The 15,820-nt window shown below is 43.6% G+C and overlaps 1 protein-coding gene across 2 annotated transcripts in view; it reads right to left on the bottom strand.

Annotated features, from left to right (window-relative positions):
• The window catches only part of CDYL2 (chromodomain Y-like 2), a 56,195-nt gene extending 42,022 nt beyond the window's left edge, over positions 1 to 14,173 (bottom strand). Inside the window, exons 1-2 of one of the 2 annotated variants that reach the window (XM_046899735.1) lie at positions 14,077 to 14,173; positions 13,727 to 13,833 (exon numbers count right to left, since the gene is read on the bottom strand). Coding sequence is in view for 1 of the 2 variants with exons in the window: in XM_015292543.4 (XP_015148029.1) it covers positions 14,077 to 14,100 (24 nt within the window). In the remaining variant the exon portion in view is untranslated. The remainder of the gene's footprint in view (positions 1 to 13,726; positions 13,834 to 14,076) is intronic. The other variant, XM_015292543.4, reaches the window with a different exon arrangement.
• Between the last annotated feature and the right edge of the window lie 1,647 nt (positions 14,174 to 15,820).

Here is a 15,820-nt window from a genome sequence, read left to right as displayed (position 1 = left end):
TGAAAATAAGAAAGGGGCTGGTTTTGCTGACCTGAGAAATCATTCATTAGGCACAAGTGATTCACCATAAAACTTGTAGGAAATGAAGAAGTAACAGCGTTTTCTTCTCAACCTCAAACTTACTGACTAGTTTGTTGAGACTGCTGGGGAACGTAGAAGAACTGCTGTCACTTTAGAGCAGACAGAACTAAAATTTACATGATTTCCTCAAACAAAATTCATGACTCGTGAATCAATTTCTACTAAAATAACCCAGTTCTGTATTTCAGAGATCAGGGAACTCCGTGGGGTAAATTCAGTCAGTAGTTTGCATTATTGGTACATGAGCTCACTGGTCCAGGGCAGCTGGGTACGCATGAGGTTTTCTTTCACTGACTGAAGTTCTGAAGTCCCTGTCCCTGTCCTCGTAATACTGCACAGCAACACAGCGGGAGGGGAGAGGGTGGGATGGGAAGCGGACAGAGCAGGGCTCAAAGGGCCTTTGAGCTTTTAGAGTAGAACAAGTGCTTTGGGATTAGGAATCCTCTTGAAATTGCTGTACCTACTGCCTAAATACTGTCCTGGCTGGGGAAGGAAACGACCGCCTTATCCATGTGCCACATGGAGATCTACTTCTTTCTTGGACTACACACACACAAAAAATGAACAGCGCAGATTTATCGTACAGACACAGCAACCCCTGTGTGTTCAAGGATGTCTTCTTTTTCCTGAAGGAGCACCGTCACCTCTTACACTATAAGCCTTCTGGAAAGATGTGAATATTTTAATTTCAGGGTCATGCTCTCAGGTATGTTCTGTTTTTAGATACCCGAAAACCTTTCCAAAATGCTTCATTTAAAACAAACAACCAGAAGGGAAACATGGCTTTATCAAACAGTAGTATAGTCTTATTCTTTAATACATATGTAGATTATACGCTCCCCTAACACTAGTACCCAGCATATCAGATTGTTCCCTAATCATCTGTGTCAAAATCTATAAATAACGTCTTGGTAGAAGTCACAAAGTTTTACACCACCAGTAGATTCTGCTGTGTTATTTAAACAGTGCTACACTCATAGCTGTGCACAGCCAAATCTCTCCAGCATTGTAATGAACAAGGTCAACTTGGTCAGCTGAAGTTCTGTTTTTTAAATGACTTTTATAAAAACACTTTGCCTGAGGACTTTTAATTTTCTTGCTCTATCTACCACAGTTATCACCTTTTGGTTTAAAAGCATGCTGGAATAATTTTAGGAAAGTTTTTTGTTTCATTTTGAGTGTTACAAGCTAGACATTCCATGAATACATAATTTACAATTCCTGCCCATTAGTAAAGATGTCCTGTAGCCAGAAAACAGGTATGATAGTACTTTCCTTTTAAAATGATGCCAGTTCATCACTGTGACTCATTTTTAGGTTTCTATGGTGAATGTTTTTTCTGCAGAGGAGGCCTCAGAGTTGCTGGCTGACTGAGTCTTTCCTCCAGTGCATTTTCAGTCTTACTCTGCGAGTTAGGTGTTACCAATCCTTTCTAGAAACAACTTTGAAGTTTAGGCTCTGAAGGTGAGAACCTTGCTCATTTTAAGATAAAAGTCAGATCCAGGTATCCATTTCTCTTGGTGCGAAGGATTGTATGATATGGCTGACTGTGAAGAACAGTTGATAGCCATGACTGTAGAATTACTGATTTCTTTCCATCTTGTTTTCCTAAATGCAAGATAAATGGTAGTGCAGTGAAGTTTTTCCATTGAAGGCCAGTGTATATTCTGCACATGAAAGGAGTCCTTGCCATTTGTGTTTTTACAAGAACAATATTAACATTCATGAACATTTCATCTTTAGCCATGTGATGAGCTTGCTTAACAAAAAGCCCATCCTTATCTTCCGTGGATACTTCTTTCACAGAACCAATCAGTCTGTTTATACATGAGTAGCTACCTTCTGGATGTCTGTGAACATGATGACCTGGGGCAGTGGAAGCCATTTGCAGTACAATGTCATTGAAGCTCTGTTCACTTGATGCTGAAAACAGCTGCTAAAGCAGGCAAACTCTTAGAGGAGGGCTGGGGATGTTGCTGAAATTGGTGCAGCAGAGAGCTGGTGCGGTTTTTGGAGCTCCACAGTGCATAAGGCTCAAAGGTCAAGCTAGGAGCACTGCTTTGAAAGACTGAGGACTCCAAAGAAACTCTCAGTCCTATATAGGATTTATTAAGCTCATTAAAATAACACCCAGTCCTAAATGAGCCACAGCTTTACTTCTTCTCTGTTGTGGCTCTGGAAACTCACAGAGTGTGATTCCCTAGCACAATAGCAGTGAGAAGCCACAGATCAAAAGCAGCTGCCACCATGTCTGAAAAGGGGAACGCTCTCCTAACCGTTTGCAGTTTCTGTCCCAGAAGCACAGCAGCTACTGGTTTACCCTATTTCGAGATGTCCCTGTTTGAGTCAGAGCTTCGTGTAACCTTCTCAGAAATGGAGCTAAAGATTAGTCACTTCAAAAGGAAATAAAAACAACACACAACAAAATGACTGAACAGTAGAACGGTCCTGGTTCATCGTCTGTCTCACTCAGCTGCACTGTTACTGCAAAGTCATATTACATTCTGTATAACCAGAGGGGAACAGAAAGGCAAGTCTTGCAATCAGTCCTTCAGTGAGATCTAAGGCTGAGCAGGCGGTTCCTCAGCTAGCCCTGAGGCTTACCCCTCAAATACCTTCCACATCTTGAATGAGTGATGCATCAAATACTAAATATCCAGTATATCCCCTTGCTGCTTTTAAGTGTATGCATCTAAATACACATCCAAAACACACCTTCGTGACTCTCAGTAATACACGACACACTTGGTGTGTAACTCTGCACTTTGCAAGATCGGCTGCAGCTCACTATTACCAGAGGTAATTGTGCTCCTGGGCTGGCGATCTTTGGGTGGTAACAGGAGGAGCAGCAGCTGGATGTAAAAGATGTAAAGTTCTGTTAGAGCTGTTCTGAGTTGCACTGAAACCTAGAATTAATATGGGAATCTAGAAATTTTACAGAAGGGTTACATTAAACTAGAGATCATGTTGATCACCTAAGGAATTCTGTCTTGTAGCCTAGGCATAAAATGGCATTTAAGAACTTTCTCCTTGGTTTCTATACTGTACTGTGGGCAAAATCTTGAGACAGACTGCAGAAAATCAAAGGGTGCATATGCTAAGATACAAGAGCAATGGAGATTGCATATCCAAAGTAAAAGGGTTGCTTGCACATTGTAATTTATCTGTAAACGGAGCTTCTTTTCCTGAATACCAACCAGACTACAAGAAGAGCAGTTAATGGTGGAGGAGAAAAACTGCATCACTTATGGTAAAAATGGAAGGTCCAGTTCATGTTAAAAGACCTGCCTTTTGTCTTCTAAGTGCAGCAGGTTGTCAGTGGTATTTGATACAAGCAAATGAAGCACAAAAAAATAACAGCAGTGCAGTTACAGAACACTTCAAATCACAGCCCACCGCAGCCTTTCTGTAAGTGGTAGCCATGCACACACTTCAGTGTTTGAGACCACTTCCAAGAGTGAGAAGTTTACTACCACCAGCACGCACTGGAAATGCTGTAAGTCATGTCATGACAGAAAGCCAAAGTGTGTGATGGTTAAACAATGCAGGAAAAAGAACCAGTATCTCTTGTATGACTCATGACCAAGCTAAGGGACACGTTATTCAGTTGGTAGAAGCAACTTCTTGGAAGAAGTCTTCCATCAATTCTGCTAGCAACTCCTTGAAGCTTTCTGAGGCTGTAAGAACAACAGTTCATTATTATAAGCCACAACTGCCAGTCCACAGGTTGAGCCATGAGGTTCTCCAGTGTTTTCTTTCAGGGTAGTGAAAAGATTGATGAAAGAATAATTATGCACAGATTGCAGTGTTTTTTAAAAAAACCATACAAAAAAGGGTGTTGTCCTTGGAGCTTGGAGTCCCTGTTGTCTTGATAAATGTCATGCACCATACTGTTTGCGTAAAATTTAGTCAGCAGGGAGAGATGACAGGGCTACCTTGGCACTCCTGCTTTAATCCCTCATTTAATGCAAATGCATGCCAGCGCACATGTCATCCACCATGGTGGAAGGCAGTGGAGAAGGTGGCAGCAGGAGCAGACAGATCGTTGCTACAGTGCTGGAGAGGGGCATAAAAGCTGGCCAGGGAAATTACCCTTTGTATTTTGATAGGAAACATGAAGGCTTCTGTGGGTGTAAAGTAAAAGGTGCTTGTAGAGGAAATGCTAAGTCACAGCTTGAAGCAGTGATTGAGCACCTGGTGGGAGGCAGGGCCAGCCCAGGGGAGCTCAGGTGTACACAATGCACCTGAGTGACCGGAGGTCTGGAGCCAGGATCCACCCCTTCCCAGCCCTCATTTAAGGGTTGGCAGTGGAGACAAGCATATCTTGCTGGGGAAATCTGCCTACCTGAGGCCTTCTATGGGTAAGCAGATTTTTTTTCTCCTTTGTTCCTGTGTCTGTGGCTGCTGTGTTTGAGCATACTGTCACTTGCTGCAGCCTAGGACTTTGCTACTCATTTGCTTCTCATTGCTGTGCTTTCCATCGTGTTATGGCATTGCAGTGCCATTTACCCTGTATGCAGAAAACTACATTATCAAACTCAGCTTTCTCTGGGGTGCTCCTCAGTCATCTTTTCTGACTGTTACAGTACATCAGCTTTGATATTTCCGTGTAGAAGAAATTCATCAGCCAGTGTTAAAGTTCAATTACACAAGAGTTGCTTTTCAACTTCTCACATTTCGGGAGTGTGAAAAACTTAAGTTTGTGCACCCAAACTCTGTTACAGTCTAATCTGCAATTACTGCAGCCAAATGGTGTTGTCCCTTAGTGATCATGAGCACCATCATGTATTCCTTCAAGGACTTCAGGTTCTTTCCCCTGGAGTACCACTTTAGTACCTAAACATAATTCCTAGTACTTAACTTGCAATCCAGAATGTCTCCATTTTCTTTCTTATATGGATTTTAATGAGTTACATTCCTATTTAATTTAAAGCCATATTGTTATGTCATACTGTTAGTGTATCTAGAAGGTGGCTTCTTCCTCTGCTTATGTAGAGGCAATTTCCACCGTTTCTCATCCAAAGGCAGCTTTCTCTTGGTGTGTCTCCTAAATCTGTGCATTCATTGCTGTACTGGATTTGATCATTTCTTCCTTAGAGTAATCACCAAAAAACTTTGTGATCAACACATTTGCATTTCAAATGTCTCAAAATTCATTATTGTGCATCTTGTTTCCATGTGAACTGTATTTAGTAGAAATTCCTCAGCACCTTTCCTGTGCTAAAACACCTCATAACCTATTACAGAAACGTTTCTAGAAGACAAATTCATCAGGTGTATTAACGTGTTAATGTAACTTTATGTTTTGTAATAGTCCCTTCTCTAAAAAGGAAAATAACTTTAAAAACATTATTAGAACAAATTTCAACTTCTTAAGATTTCAAAGGAAGTCCATTAGCATAAGTCAAGTTACAGAAGAGTATTTTTTAAAAAAACAATATAATGTCACATTCTATTTTGTAATTCCCTTATTATGAAGAACAATAAGACACATAAGCAGTGCTCTCTCCTTTGTAGTTAGCTTGACATCTGTGAACAGCTTAAAGCACCACTACTCGTTGCAGTGAGTGCAAAGTGATGACCAAAAAAAGTTAATTTTTGTATGTCTCAAAGAATATAATAAGTTGAGCTGGTCAGTCAGAAATTGGACTCTTTCTGTTAGTAATCACCAGTGCTGGAAAAACAAACAAATGCGCCACAATAGCAGCTTGGTGTGTCTGTTAGGAGTTAGTGGCTTCTAATGTATATTCACAGAAGCCCTTAAAGATTGATAAATGTGTATTAACAATCTTGTACAGCATTGAGGAAGCCTAGAAAGGCCATCCAAAAAGTTTTGATGCTAAACTGCTTTCTTTATATAAGTGAAAGCTATTTTTGTTCATTAAATTTATTACATTAATGTAACTTTCTAATAATACTGCCTTAAGAAATTGCCTTATCCCATGCATTTACTCAGATGTTTTCTAGTATATCCTTCTCCCTTTTACCTTATCTATTAGACAGAACTATGGCAGTGAGCCAAAGCTTCACTTTTACTATGTGTTTGTTTTGATGTTACTTCATCACCTCCTCCATTCTTCTGGTCTTTTGTTTGCATCTTCCACCTGTTGCATCTTGTTGGAATGCTGAATGGAGAGCTCTCTAAAACAGAGAGGGACTTTTCTGCACTGGAGAGTGACCCACTATTACGATTTGTCCTTTAATTTGCAAGGATACTCATTAGCAACGATTAGCAATTAGATACAGAATACAACTTGTAAGGCATGTATGTTTGTGATCTCTACAGACTGCAGCAACGTCTTAATCAATACTTATGTTTGGTTAACAACTGTGGTATGTACAAAGCTAAGAACTACCATACAAGGTCAGACTAAAAGTCCATCTAGCTCAGGGTTTAGTATATTCTAATAGAAATCAGTATTGGATACCTAGGAAAATAGAATCTGTAGAGTAAGTGCTGCCCTTGCTTTTCTTTTCAATCTGAAAGGCATTAGCAGTTTAAGGATTTCTCTCTACTGAAAGGTAGAAAGGGATCTATCCTCCAAGATGCTGTGTTACCGTTCTTTGAAACCATTTATAGCTTTGACTTCCACAACATCCTAAAACAAGGAATTTGAAGATTTAAATACTGTGAAGATGTAGTTCTTTGTCTCAGTCATTTGCCTGATCGCTTCATTTGTTGCATACTCTTTCTTGCATAGTAAGAAATAGCATTCATTGCTGAATTAACTGATCAGCCTCCATTTGTTTTTCCTGTAGCATTCCTATCTTCCACAATCACTTCTGCTAGCGAGAAAATCAACAAAAGGTTATTCTGAATGAAAGCCATTCCACCCTTTGCAACCTCCTGTTTGCCTTTCTTGAAGTGGATGCAACACTGCAAATGTGAAAGCACAGTGGTGTTCTCCAGTGATATGACAGTGATCAGCTTCTGTTTCATTCTCAATTGCTTTTCTAGTAATATCCCAAATTCTCTTTGAGGTTCACCTCTGCTAAGCAGTACTCTTGTCCCATGGACCAGACTCCCATTAGGAGCTGAACCACCTTTTCTGATTGTTTCACCTGCTCTTGTTTTGTGATGCAAACTAAGGTGTGGAAAATGGAGATGAAGAGATTGATTTCAAAAGCACACACCTGATCCAAATTAAAATACTAACATAGAAACATCCATAAACTTTCCACAATGATTCCAAGCATCTCCTGAATAGTTACAGCTTCTTTAGGGCTCATTGTTGAGCATGTACAGCCAGGATTACTTTTCCTTTCATCATTAGCTTGCATTTATAAACACTGAATTTCAGCTGCTGTCATTGCGCTTTTCACTGTCAACCTTTCCCTTGACAGTGCTAATAATAATTTATAGACTTTCAGTAACAAATATGGTTATTTTCAAATAACTGATGATTCTGCTGTACAACATAGTCCCAGTACTGAGGTTTGGAAACTCTATCATAACAGCCTGTCATTGCTTCCTCTCTGTGAACTTGGCTGGCCAAGAGATGACCAACCATTCTGGACCGTAGATCTATTTCATTATCAGCTGCTCCTATGAGATCCTACCAAGAGATTTTTCTTTTTTGAAAATCCATTCACTGCAGCCTATTCCTATCCATTTGTTCACTGACTCTGAGAGTTCCATGAGATCTGACCTCCGTCTAAAAAAGCTGTGTTAACTCTTCTCCAAATCATGACACATTCGCATGCATCTCCTGATTCCATGTCTTTTTATAGATGCTACTCATTTTCATACAGCAGAGCTCACAGACTGAGTGGTCTGTAGAGTCCCTTGTATGCCTTCTTAATCCATCAGGTTCTGAGCTCCTGTCAGTGAACACATCTTCATAAGATGATTCAGATAGAATCCACAAGTTTGAATTAGTGAAGCGCCTCATGGAAGAGAACATCCTCATTGTCCCTTTTTTGCCCTTCTGAAGGAATGGGCTGTGAATTTTGTGGGTGGTTAATCTGGCAACACCCAAGTGGGTCAACTGATCTTTTTCAAACTGTATTTCTGACGGACATTTCGATACTTGTTTTGATTTAGTGCTTTGTTGTAGTGTACCGATCATGCTGATGCTGTTAACAATACTGGGGGAATCAGATGTCTTTGATAAGCCAAAAGGAATAATTGTTATCCTACACAAGTCCAACATAACAAATATTGAGAAAGTTTTTAGAGACCTAACAGATTTCCAACAGTATTTTACATTATGCCTGGTAATGAGATGGTACTGAAATCTATATTCTCTGTGCAATAGAAGCAAACAGATTTAAGTGTATTTTCCTTCAGCTGTGCAATATTACCAGTCTGAAATTCTGATAATACACAGAGTGTGATGTTATTGAACAGGCCAGAAAGACTGCTTTTCTTTTGTCAAAGCCAGAAAATTTTCATTTGCACAGATGTAAACTGAGCCTACATTGAAAATATTTGGTGTTGTGTTCTCTGATATATTCTATTGTTCTAATAATTTAGACACTAGGAATGATTAAATAGGGTTTTTTATTTTTTTAAACCAATATTGAGATGTGTTTATAAAACATACTACAGAGATTTTCTGAAAAATATAAGGGTAAGGAGGAACAACAAAAAGGGATTGCACTGATGGAAAATATACAGAGCCAAGAAACTGTAATACTGCTAAAAGTCAAATGAATGGACAAAGAAATGCCATTTACAGCATAGTTGGCCATCACAATTACTCCATTGATTTAAAAAAAAAAAAAAGCCAATTTATTTCAATATTAGATCACACTTAAATTTTACTATTATTTAAACTAGTCTCTCTCTAAATGTTGCAACCTTCAGAAACAATAACTAAACAATGAGTTTATTGCCAGATATTAATTTTGAACCAAAGACCAAGGCCAAAGTAAAACATCGTATTTATCATTCAGAATGCAATACAAAAATGTGTTGGTTTAATCTGTTAGGTATAAAGACTGAAACTGGTAAATGAAGGGAAGCACGTTTAGTGCAAGGGCTTTGGTCAGAGGAAAGTCTTTGCTTCCTATGTTCAGGCCTTTGAGCACAATAGATATTTTCAGCAGGCTTTCCAAGCAGGAGCAGGCTTGTGACATGAACCTTGAGTTAAGTGATACTCTAGCCAGATAAAGCACTTTGTAACAAAACTAGAACATGCATAAGTAATTAATTGGTTTTTAGTATTCCAAAATATGCCAAGCAGTCTACATTGTAATGAGGAAGTTGGAGTAGTAGCAACAGTGATGTTACAGGTAAACAAGACTGTCATTATGTGCACTGTAATGTTTCATACGCAGCTGACGCTGGAATTTCTTAGTAAGATAATGAATATTGCTGGAGTTATCCAGTTATGCTATTGAAAGTCACTTGGTATCTTTAATTTAGAGAACTATGACCATGCAGAAGGCAACCCAGACTAACTCTTCTCCATTGGTGTTATTTCTCAGTTTAACCCATCATCCAGATGATTGCCCAGTTTGTGGTTAAAGAATACTGTCTGCAATGCAAATTGCACCAGGTTTGGACAGTCCTGAAAGCCTTCATCAGGCATTAAGGTTTCCATGGATGGCAAATAACACAGCTTACAGGTTACCTTATTTTGGGTACAGTTGTCTAAGAACTGATTTTGATAATAATAAAATGATAACAGTATTGGTGAAGTAAGCATCAGATCCATGGCTTTCAGTTCCACAGCACAGCAGATAATGCTGTTCTACATCCCCCAGATCCCATGTCAAGTCACCATTTTCTGCTTGTGAGGTCAGTCAGTCGTCTTCAGCATGGGATTATTATGTCAATTAAGAGGTTGACTTAAGTTGGAAAATAATGTTTTCTTGCAAGTCACCTCTGCCGTGGAAGATATGTTTGAAATACTTTAAAAAACACTTTCTGGCTTTCCAGTAGAGTTCAATCAACAAGTTCCATAAAAAATAACTCCACTGAAAGAGAAGCAAGATGGAAAACACAAAGCTCAAAAGCCTGCATTTGTAAGCCTCACTTTAGAGGGAAAAAAAAAGGATTATTTTCAAAACTCTACATCTGCAAACCAAACCTCACATCCAAAAGCTCAGTGGTGCTCTCTCTGAATTGCATGTCTCCACATGCAGTAAGGTTTCAGCAGGCCAAATGGTGCCATTATTATCTTCAAGTTCTGACTTTGCTGGTACTTGAGTGCAGTTAAAATGGAGAGATGTTGCAACTCATCTAGAAATAAATTATCTTTCTAGTGGATCACATAACCTAAAATAAATGGCAGCTCATTCTTACACAGCTGCATAAACAGACTGTGATTTAATTGATACCTGTCACTAAGGTGGACAAGCCTCCTATCAAGGGGCATTGTATCATTTTGTTAAGATGCTGTTTTATAAAATGTTACTTTCCCAAACTGAGCACTGCTTCAATGTCGAAACTGCTCAGTTTAAAAAGTGCTTTTATTACTCTGGTCCAGAAATGTATGCATATGGCAGTCCCATACAGAGGCTGAGCTATAATCCTTACATCGCTCACTTACAGTGTTGTAATATAACCTGACACAATGTTGAAGTAAGACTTCAGATTTCAACATTGTTGTCCCTGAATGTTTAACAGTATAGTATCTATAAAACCCCAAATTTTAAGTAAAAGTATCAAAGTCGGCTTCATTAGCATCTCTGTGATACTGATTAGCTGATTTCTATTCATCAATAAAATAGAATTTTATTGCACTAAATGAGATGCTGTGTTAGGAAAGAAAGTTAGGTATGCTGTTTGTATTGATCCTTCTTTCCTGTAAAGCTGTCTCGTACACTTTTAATGCCGGAGCCTTTCTGAGAGAACTGTTTGGATTAAGATAATGTGGGAACTAAATTCAAGATGGAGAATACAAAATATTACTTCAAATCATTGACAATAGCTGTAATGCAAGTCAACAAATTTGGGATTTTTGTTTGCGTTGTTTGTTGCCCAAATTAATAGGATTTCCCATCTACACATCCAACAAAGTATTTGAATCGTAAAGCAAAATAAGGCTGTCTTACTGGAGGCCACTGTGGAAAAAACACCCTTTTGTCAGTCCTTTATTTTTAGCTTATTATTTCTAAGCTCTTAAATATTTAACAGGTCACCTCTTATGAGGAAAGAAAAAAGAAAAGGAATATTCCATGATTCTTACCCCCTCAGAAAAGCTACAAGTCGTAAGCACGTGGAAGTCAAGCAAAGCAAGACTAGTATTCTATAAAGCCTGGAAGTACATCCACTTTCCTTACTGTTAGCAGGAAATAAGTATATATTTCCTTAAAAACTTTGAAAGGAATATCTACCTCTTAACATGGAATGTAACCTTTTGATGTGAAGTGTCCTGGTTCTGCTACACAAATCTAGAACTGACTACCAGTGAAGAGAATTCCCAATGGGTGTTCTTGAGCTTCTAGAATAAACTGGCAACTATATTATGGCTCTAAAAGAAATATGAGGAGGAATTCCTGGTGATTAGATGCTACTTTTAACTAGAAAATAGCACCCAGTTAACCAAACACTGAGGTTATTTTGGCTGTGGTCTTACATTGCTTTATATATAAAGATATTCATTGAATTTACCTTGAGTTTTAAAAGGTTAAGAAGTCTTTTGAAAGAACAGAGCAGTAAAAAAAGAAAAAAAAAAAAAGATGAACCAATGGGATGAATATGCAGGAAGGAGCAGGGAGGCCTGTGTGGACTCATTTTGTAAATAAAACTGCCATCTGTAAACTTGCTGCCTTCAGAGATACAAACTCGTTGACTGTCTTGATGTTTCTTCTGACCTCAGTCATGGGGAGCTTCATGGAGATGCAAAATGTAGCTGGATTGACAACCTAAGTCCTACATGCTTTTCCCCCCATGTGCTGGGCATATAGCTGAAGATTTTACACCATGGCCAGCTGCAGATGGTCATGTTCCAAACACCTCAAACAAGAAATGAATAGCCAGACTTCCACTTACCTGTTATGATGGATACAATTCTACCATATTCCACAATGATAAGGAAAAGCACTTCATAACAAAGAAGGGAAGTGATTCAGGGGGCACTGAACCACAAGACTGAACTATTCACATATGTCTGTACGAATGCCTGTGAAGTGGCTGGGCAGTAAAGTGATGGCAGCTTGGCTTCTAAGCCTGCCTTCTCAGAACACCTCCATGCCGGGTTACTACTTGAGCAGTGTCACTTGCTTGCCAAGCAGTAGTGCTCAATGCACAGCCCACATCCAACCACCAAATGCCGTCGTCTTATAATAACACAAAAAAAAAATCACAAAAAGGAGCAGAATTTTTAAGTAATGAGTAGGAGCTGAACCAGCACAGCTACTATTAACCCAAGAGGCACTGGCTTTATTTTTCAGAACTAATCCAAACATCTAAGGAAAACATAGACGTGAGCAGGCAGAGGTCCTCTGAGCATCTCAGAAGTTAGAAATAAAAATTGTATCGCTGAGGTTTTTGGGTCAAAGTTGTTCTTCACAGAACTCCCACCGACTCCACCAAGTCACAACAGTGATGGAGCTGATATGCAATAGCCTTAAAATTACAAAGTAGTGTGACAGATACTGCAGAACGGTGGGGAAGAGGTCAATGACACTATTCAAATCATCGCGTGTTTCTGATCATTTAACGCCTCTTAGGAGAGTGTAAGTGCTTTTTGCTTCAAAGGTCCGCGTCCCGCTCAGTAAAATACAGTCCTGATAGAACGGTGTCATCCCATAACTACAACCTTCATCAGGGAGTTTGAAAGACCATGACAAAGTAAAAAATGTCCATGTGGAACCTGCCAGATCCTCCCGCTCTCGCACTAAAGAACCTACACCAGATCACCAAACAGAGTGAGTCCAACTGCCTCTACCACGGCGGTGGTTCCACACCCAAGCACACGCAGATGGCGGAGCGGTCCCATATCACCGCCGTGCAGACCCAACTGGAAGGCACTCACTTCTGCCTCAGCCCAAAGCTGCGAGCTCCAGACAAGCACCGCACAAACGGCCGCTTCACCAGGAAACGTTTCACCAGGAAAAAAGCCTGGTGAGGTGCTTCACGCCAAGAGCTGCTGTCGGACATCCAGGATTTTTGTTTGTCTTTGGTGGCAGAGTTCCACCCCGGTTCCATTGACTGGAGCTGTGTGCGCGAAACACTTGGGTCCAGTCGTTCTCATTTTTAATTTGTTTTCCCTTCTCCTTCCCTGGCACGGCGCGAACGTCCACAGTCGTTCTCAGTTCGGGCACCAGAACCGGGTGCCTGATGTCGGATTTTGGCTGCGGCCGCCCGCCGGCTCCTCTCCCTCTCCCCGCGCCCCGCAGCCGGGGCGGCGGAGCCCTCAGCCTCGCCGTGCTGCGGGGGGCCGGGGCCGGCTCGACGCCTCTCTCCCTCCCGCCCCACCTCGCAGCCCGGCCGGAGCGGGGCCGCCGCCGCCGCCAAACTTCGGAGCCCGCCGCGGGGCCGCTCCGCTCCGCTCCGCACGGCCCGGCCCGCCGCCGCCCCCGCCGCCCCCGCAGCACCCCGGGCGCGAGGTGAAGCAACCTGGCGCCGGCTCCTGCACTTTGCACAGCGGGCGCAGAGCCGCCTCCATCCCTGCGCCCGCCGGCAGCGCTACGGCGCATTTTTTCGCACTAATCTGCACATTCAGCACGTCCAGAGCGCCCGTGACTTTACCTGGACTTTCTCCACTCTCCGGGCTCATCACACCGCGATCACCTCCCCATCCTACCGCTAACTCTCGCTCTCCTTCACTCCTTCCTCCTTCTCCCTCGCAAGGCCTGCTAAGATCGAGCCCGATGGAAAGTCGAGAGAGAGAAAGAGAAAGAGAGGCAGAGGGAAGGGAGGGAGCAGCTCCATCCCTCCCTGCCCCCCCCGGCGCACACGCCAGCCCTTTCCCCCCACCCCAGCCCTTCCCTCGGCGATTTCCTCCGCTCTTCGGAACTACGAGGGCTCCGGGAGCGGCTCCCGGCGCTGCCCTCCGCGGCGCCCCGACCGGCGCCCCCCCGCCCCGCGGCCCCCGCTACCTCGTAAAGGTCCCCCGAAGCCATGCTGGGTTGCGGGACTGGGCTCCTCTCCGCGCCGTCTCCCTCTCTCTCTCCACCTCTCCCGCTCGCTCTCTCTGTTGAGTAAACTGTGTTTTGCAGAATGACAGGCTTCGGGGCTGGCTGTGCGCAGAATCAGAGGCGAGGAGAGGCAGAGAGGCAGGCGGCGGGGCTGGCGTAACCAGCAGCAGCTCGGGCGCACAGCGCCGAGAGCCGCGTCTCCCCCGCGGCGGCGGCGGGGCCGGCGCCCCCCCCGCTCCTCCTCCTCCTCGCCCGCCGCCACCCTCCTCGCCCGCGGGCACCGGGACGGCTCGCCCCTGCGCCCTCCGGCAGGGAAAGTCCCGGGGCCGTACGGAGGGCGGCCTCCTCTTTTTCTTTCTCTCTCTCTCTTCCAGTCTCCCACCCCCCCTCCCCGCACAGCCCCCCCCCTCCGTCTCCCTCCTCGCACTTCAAACTCTTTCCTCGGCCGAAATAAATAAATAAATAACATATAAATAAAAGGGGCGGGGGACGAGGAGAGGCCGCGCGGGAGGGTTGGGCCCGCGGAGGGCCGCGCGCCGCCCGCCCAAGGTCACGGCGCGCGTTGCGCGGGGCCGGCTGCTCTCCGCCGGCCTCGGGCGGCCCTGGCGGGCACCTTCCCGCCCCCTCGGCGCCGCATGGCCGCCCCACCCACCCCGTGGCCATCGCCGAGGAAATGGAGGTGGTGGGGCTGCTCCCGAGAGTCCCTCGAGTGGTTCAGCCTGAGGAGGATGGAGGGCTTGTGGCCCTTCTCATCCCCACCGGCAGCCACCCTTCACAGTGTGAGGAGAAGCCTCTCCTGCTCCCTTGCAGCCATTTTGCAAATTAGCCAGTCCTCTCCAGGAAATGGAAGCCACTGACCTCCCACAACTTGGTCTTCGTGTTGAGGTGCTGGGCGACCACCTCCCGTTGTGACGTAGTGTGACACCGCCATTTTAGAACCTTCTGGGCCCGCTCCTCAGAGGCGCCATCGCAATGCAGAGCCTCAGCAGTGCTGCCCACATAGCTCCATCATGGCCCTTGGCATCCTTCTGGCCCACACGAGGCCTCCATGAGCAAGTGGTCCTGCATGGCGGTGGTCTGCCATGCCCTCAGGATGGGGGAAGACCAGAAGCTCCCAGCCTCCCGCCAGCAGCACAGCTGTTCCAGACATTACCCTCCATTGCCATCCAGCGTTTCTTTCTTCAGACTTTCCAAGTTAAAGAGGAATTTCCTCACCAACTTGGCCATAAATTAGGCCAAACGCACTAGTCACGGGTAGAAGCTCCACTTTCCACCAAACACAGTGGAGTCTCGAGGAGATGGAAGCTGGCATGCAGGATGCTGGGCTGCTGCGCTCCATGAAGAAAAGGGCTCCATTTCTGTGGAGGTTTATCAAGAAGCTTTGTGGCTGTATGCTGTGAAGGAGTTCTTCCTCCAGGTAAAGTGTCAGTGTCCTGTCAATGTTAGCTTTCTTGTCATGAGAGAGTTCAGTTAGGCTTTGCTCAGACCAGCTCTTCATGTCTTGCCTTCATGGCGATCCTCCTCCTGTAGTTAGTGGCTCTCAGACTCCATGTTTTCACCTTACAGCCAACACATAGCTAGTAGTCATTGCTTTGGGGGTGATGCTCAGTGCTGTGCTCTCTGCCTTTGCTGTAGCTGTGCCTTTTGTTCATCTTCATTTTATTGTCATTTTTCATCTTTTGGGTTCAGCCTTTTGTGTAGCACA

Source organism: Gallus gallus, chromosome 11 (assembly GCF_016699485.2).
Source record: "Gallus gallus isolate bGalGal1 chromosome 11, bGalGal1.mat.broiler.GRCg7b, whole genome shotgun sequence".
Lineage (NCBI taxonomy): Eukaryota > Metazoa > Chordata > Aves > Galliformes > Phasianidae > Gallus > Gallus gallus.
The sequence above is the reverse complement of the archived record's forward strand: the minus strand, read 5'-3'. Positions and strand labels throughout refer to the sequence as shown.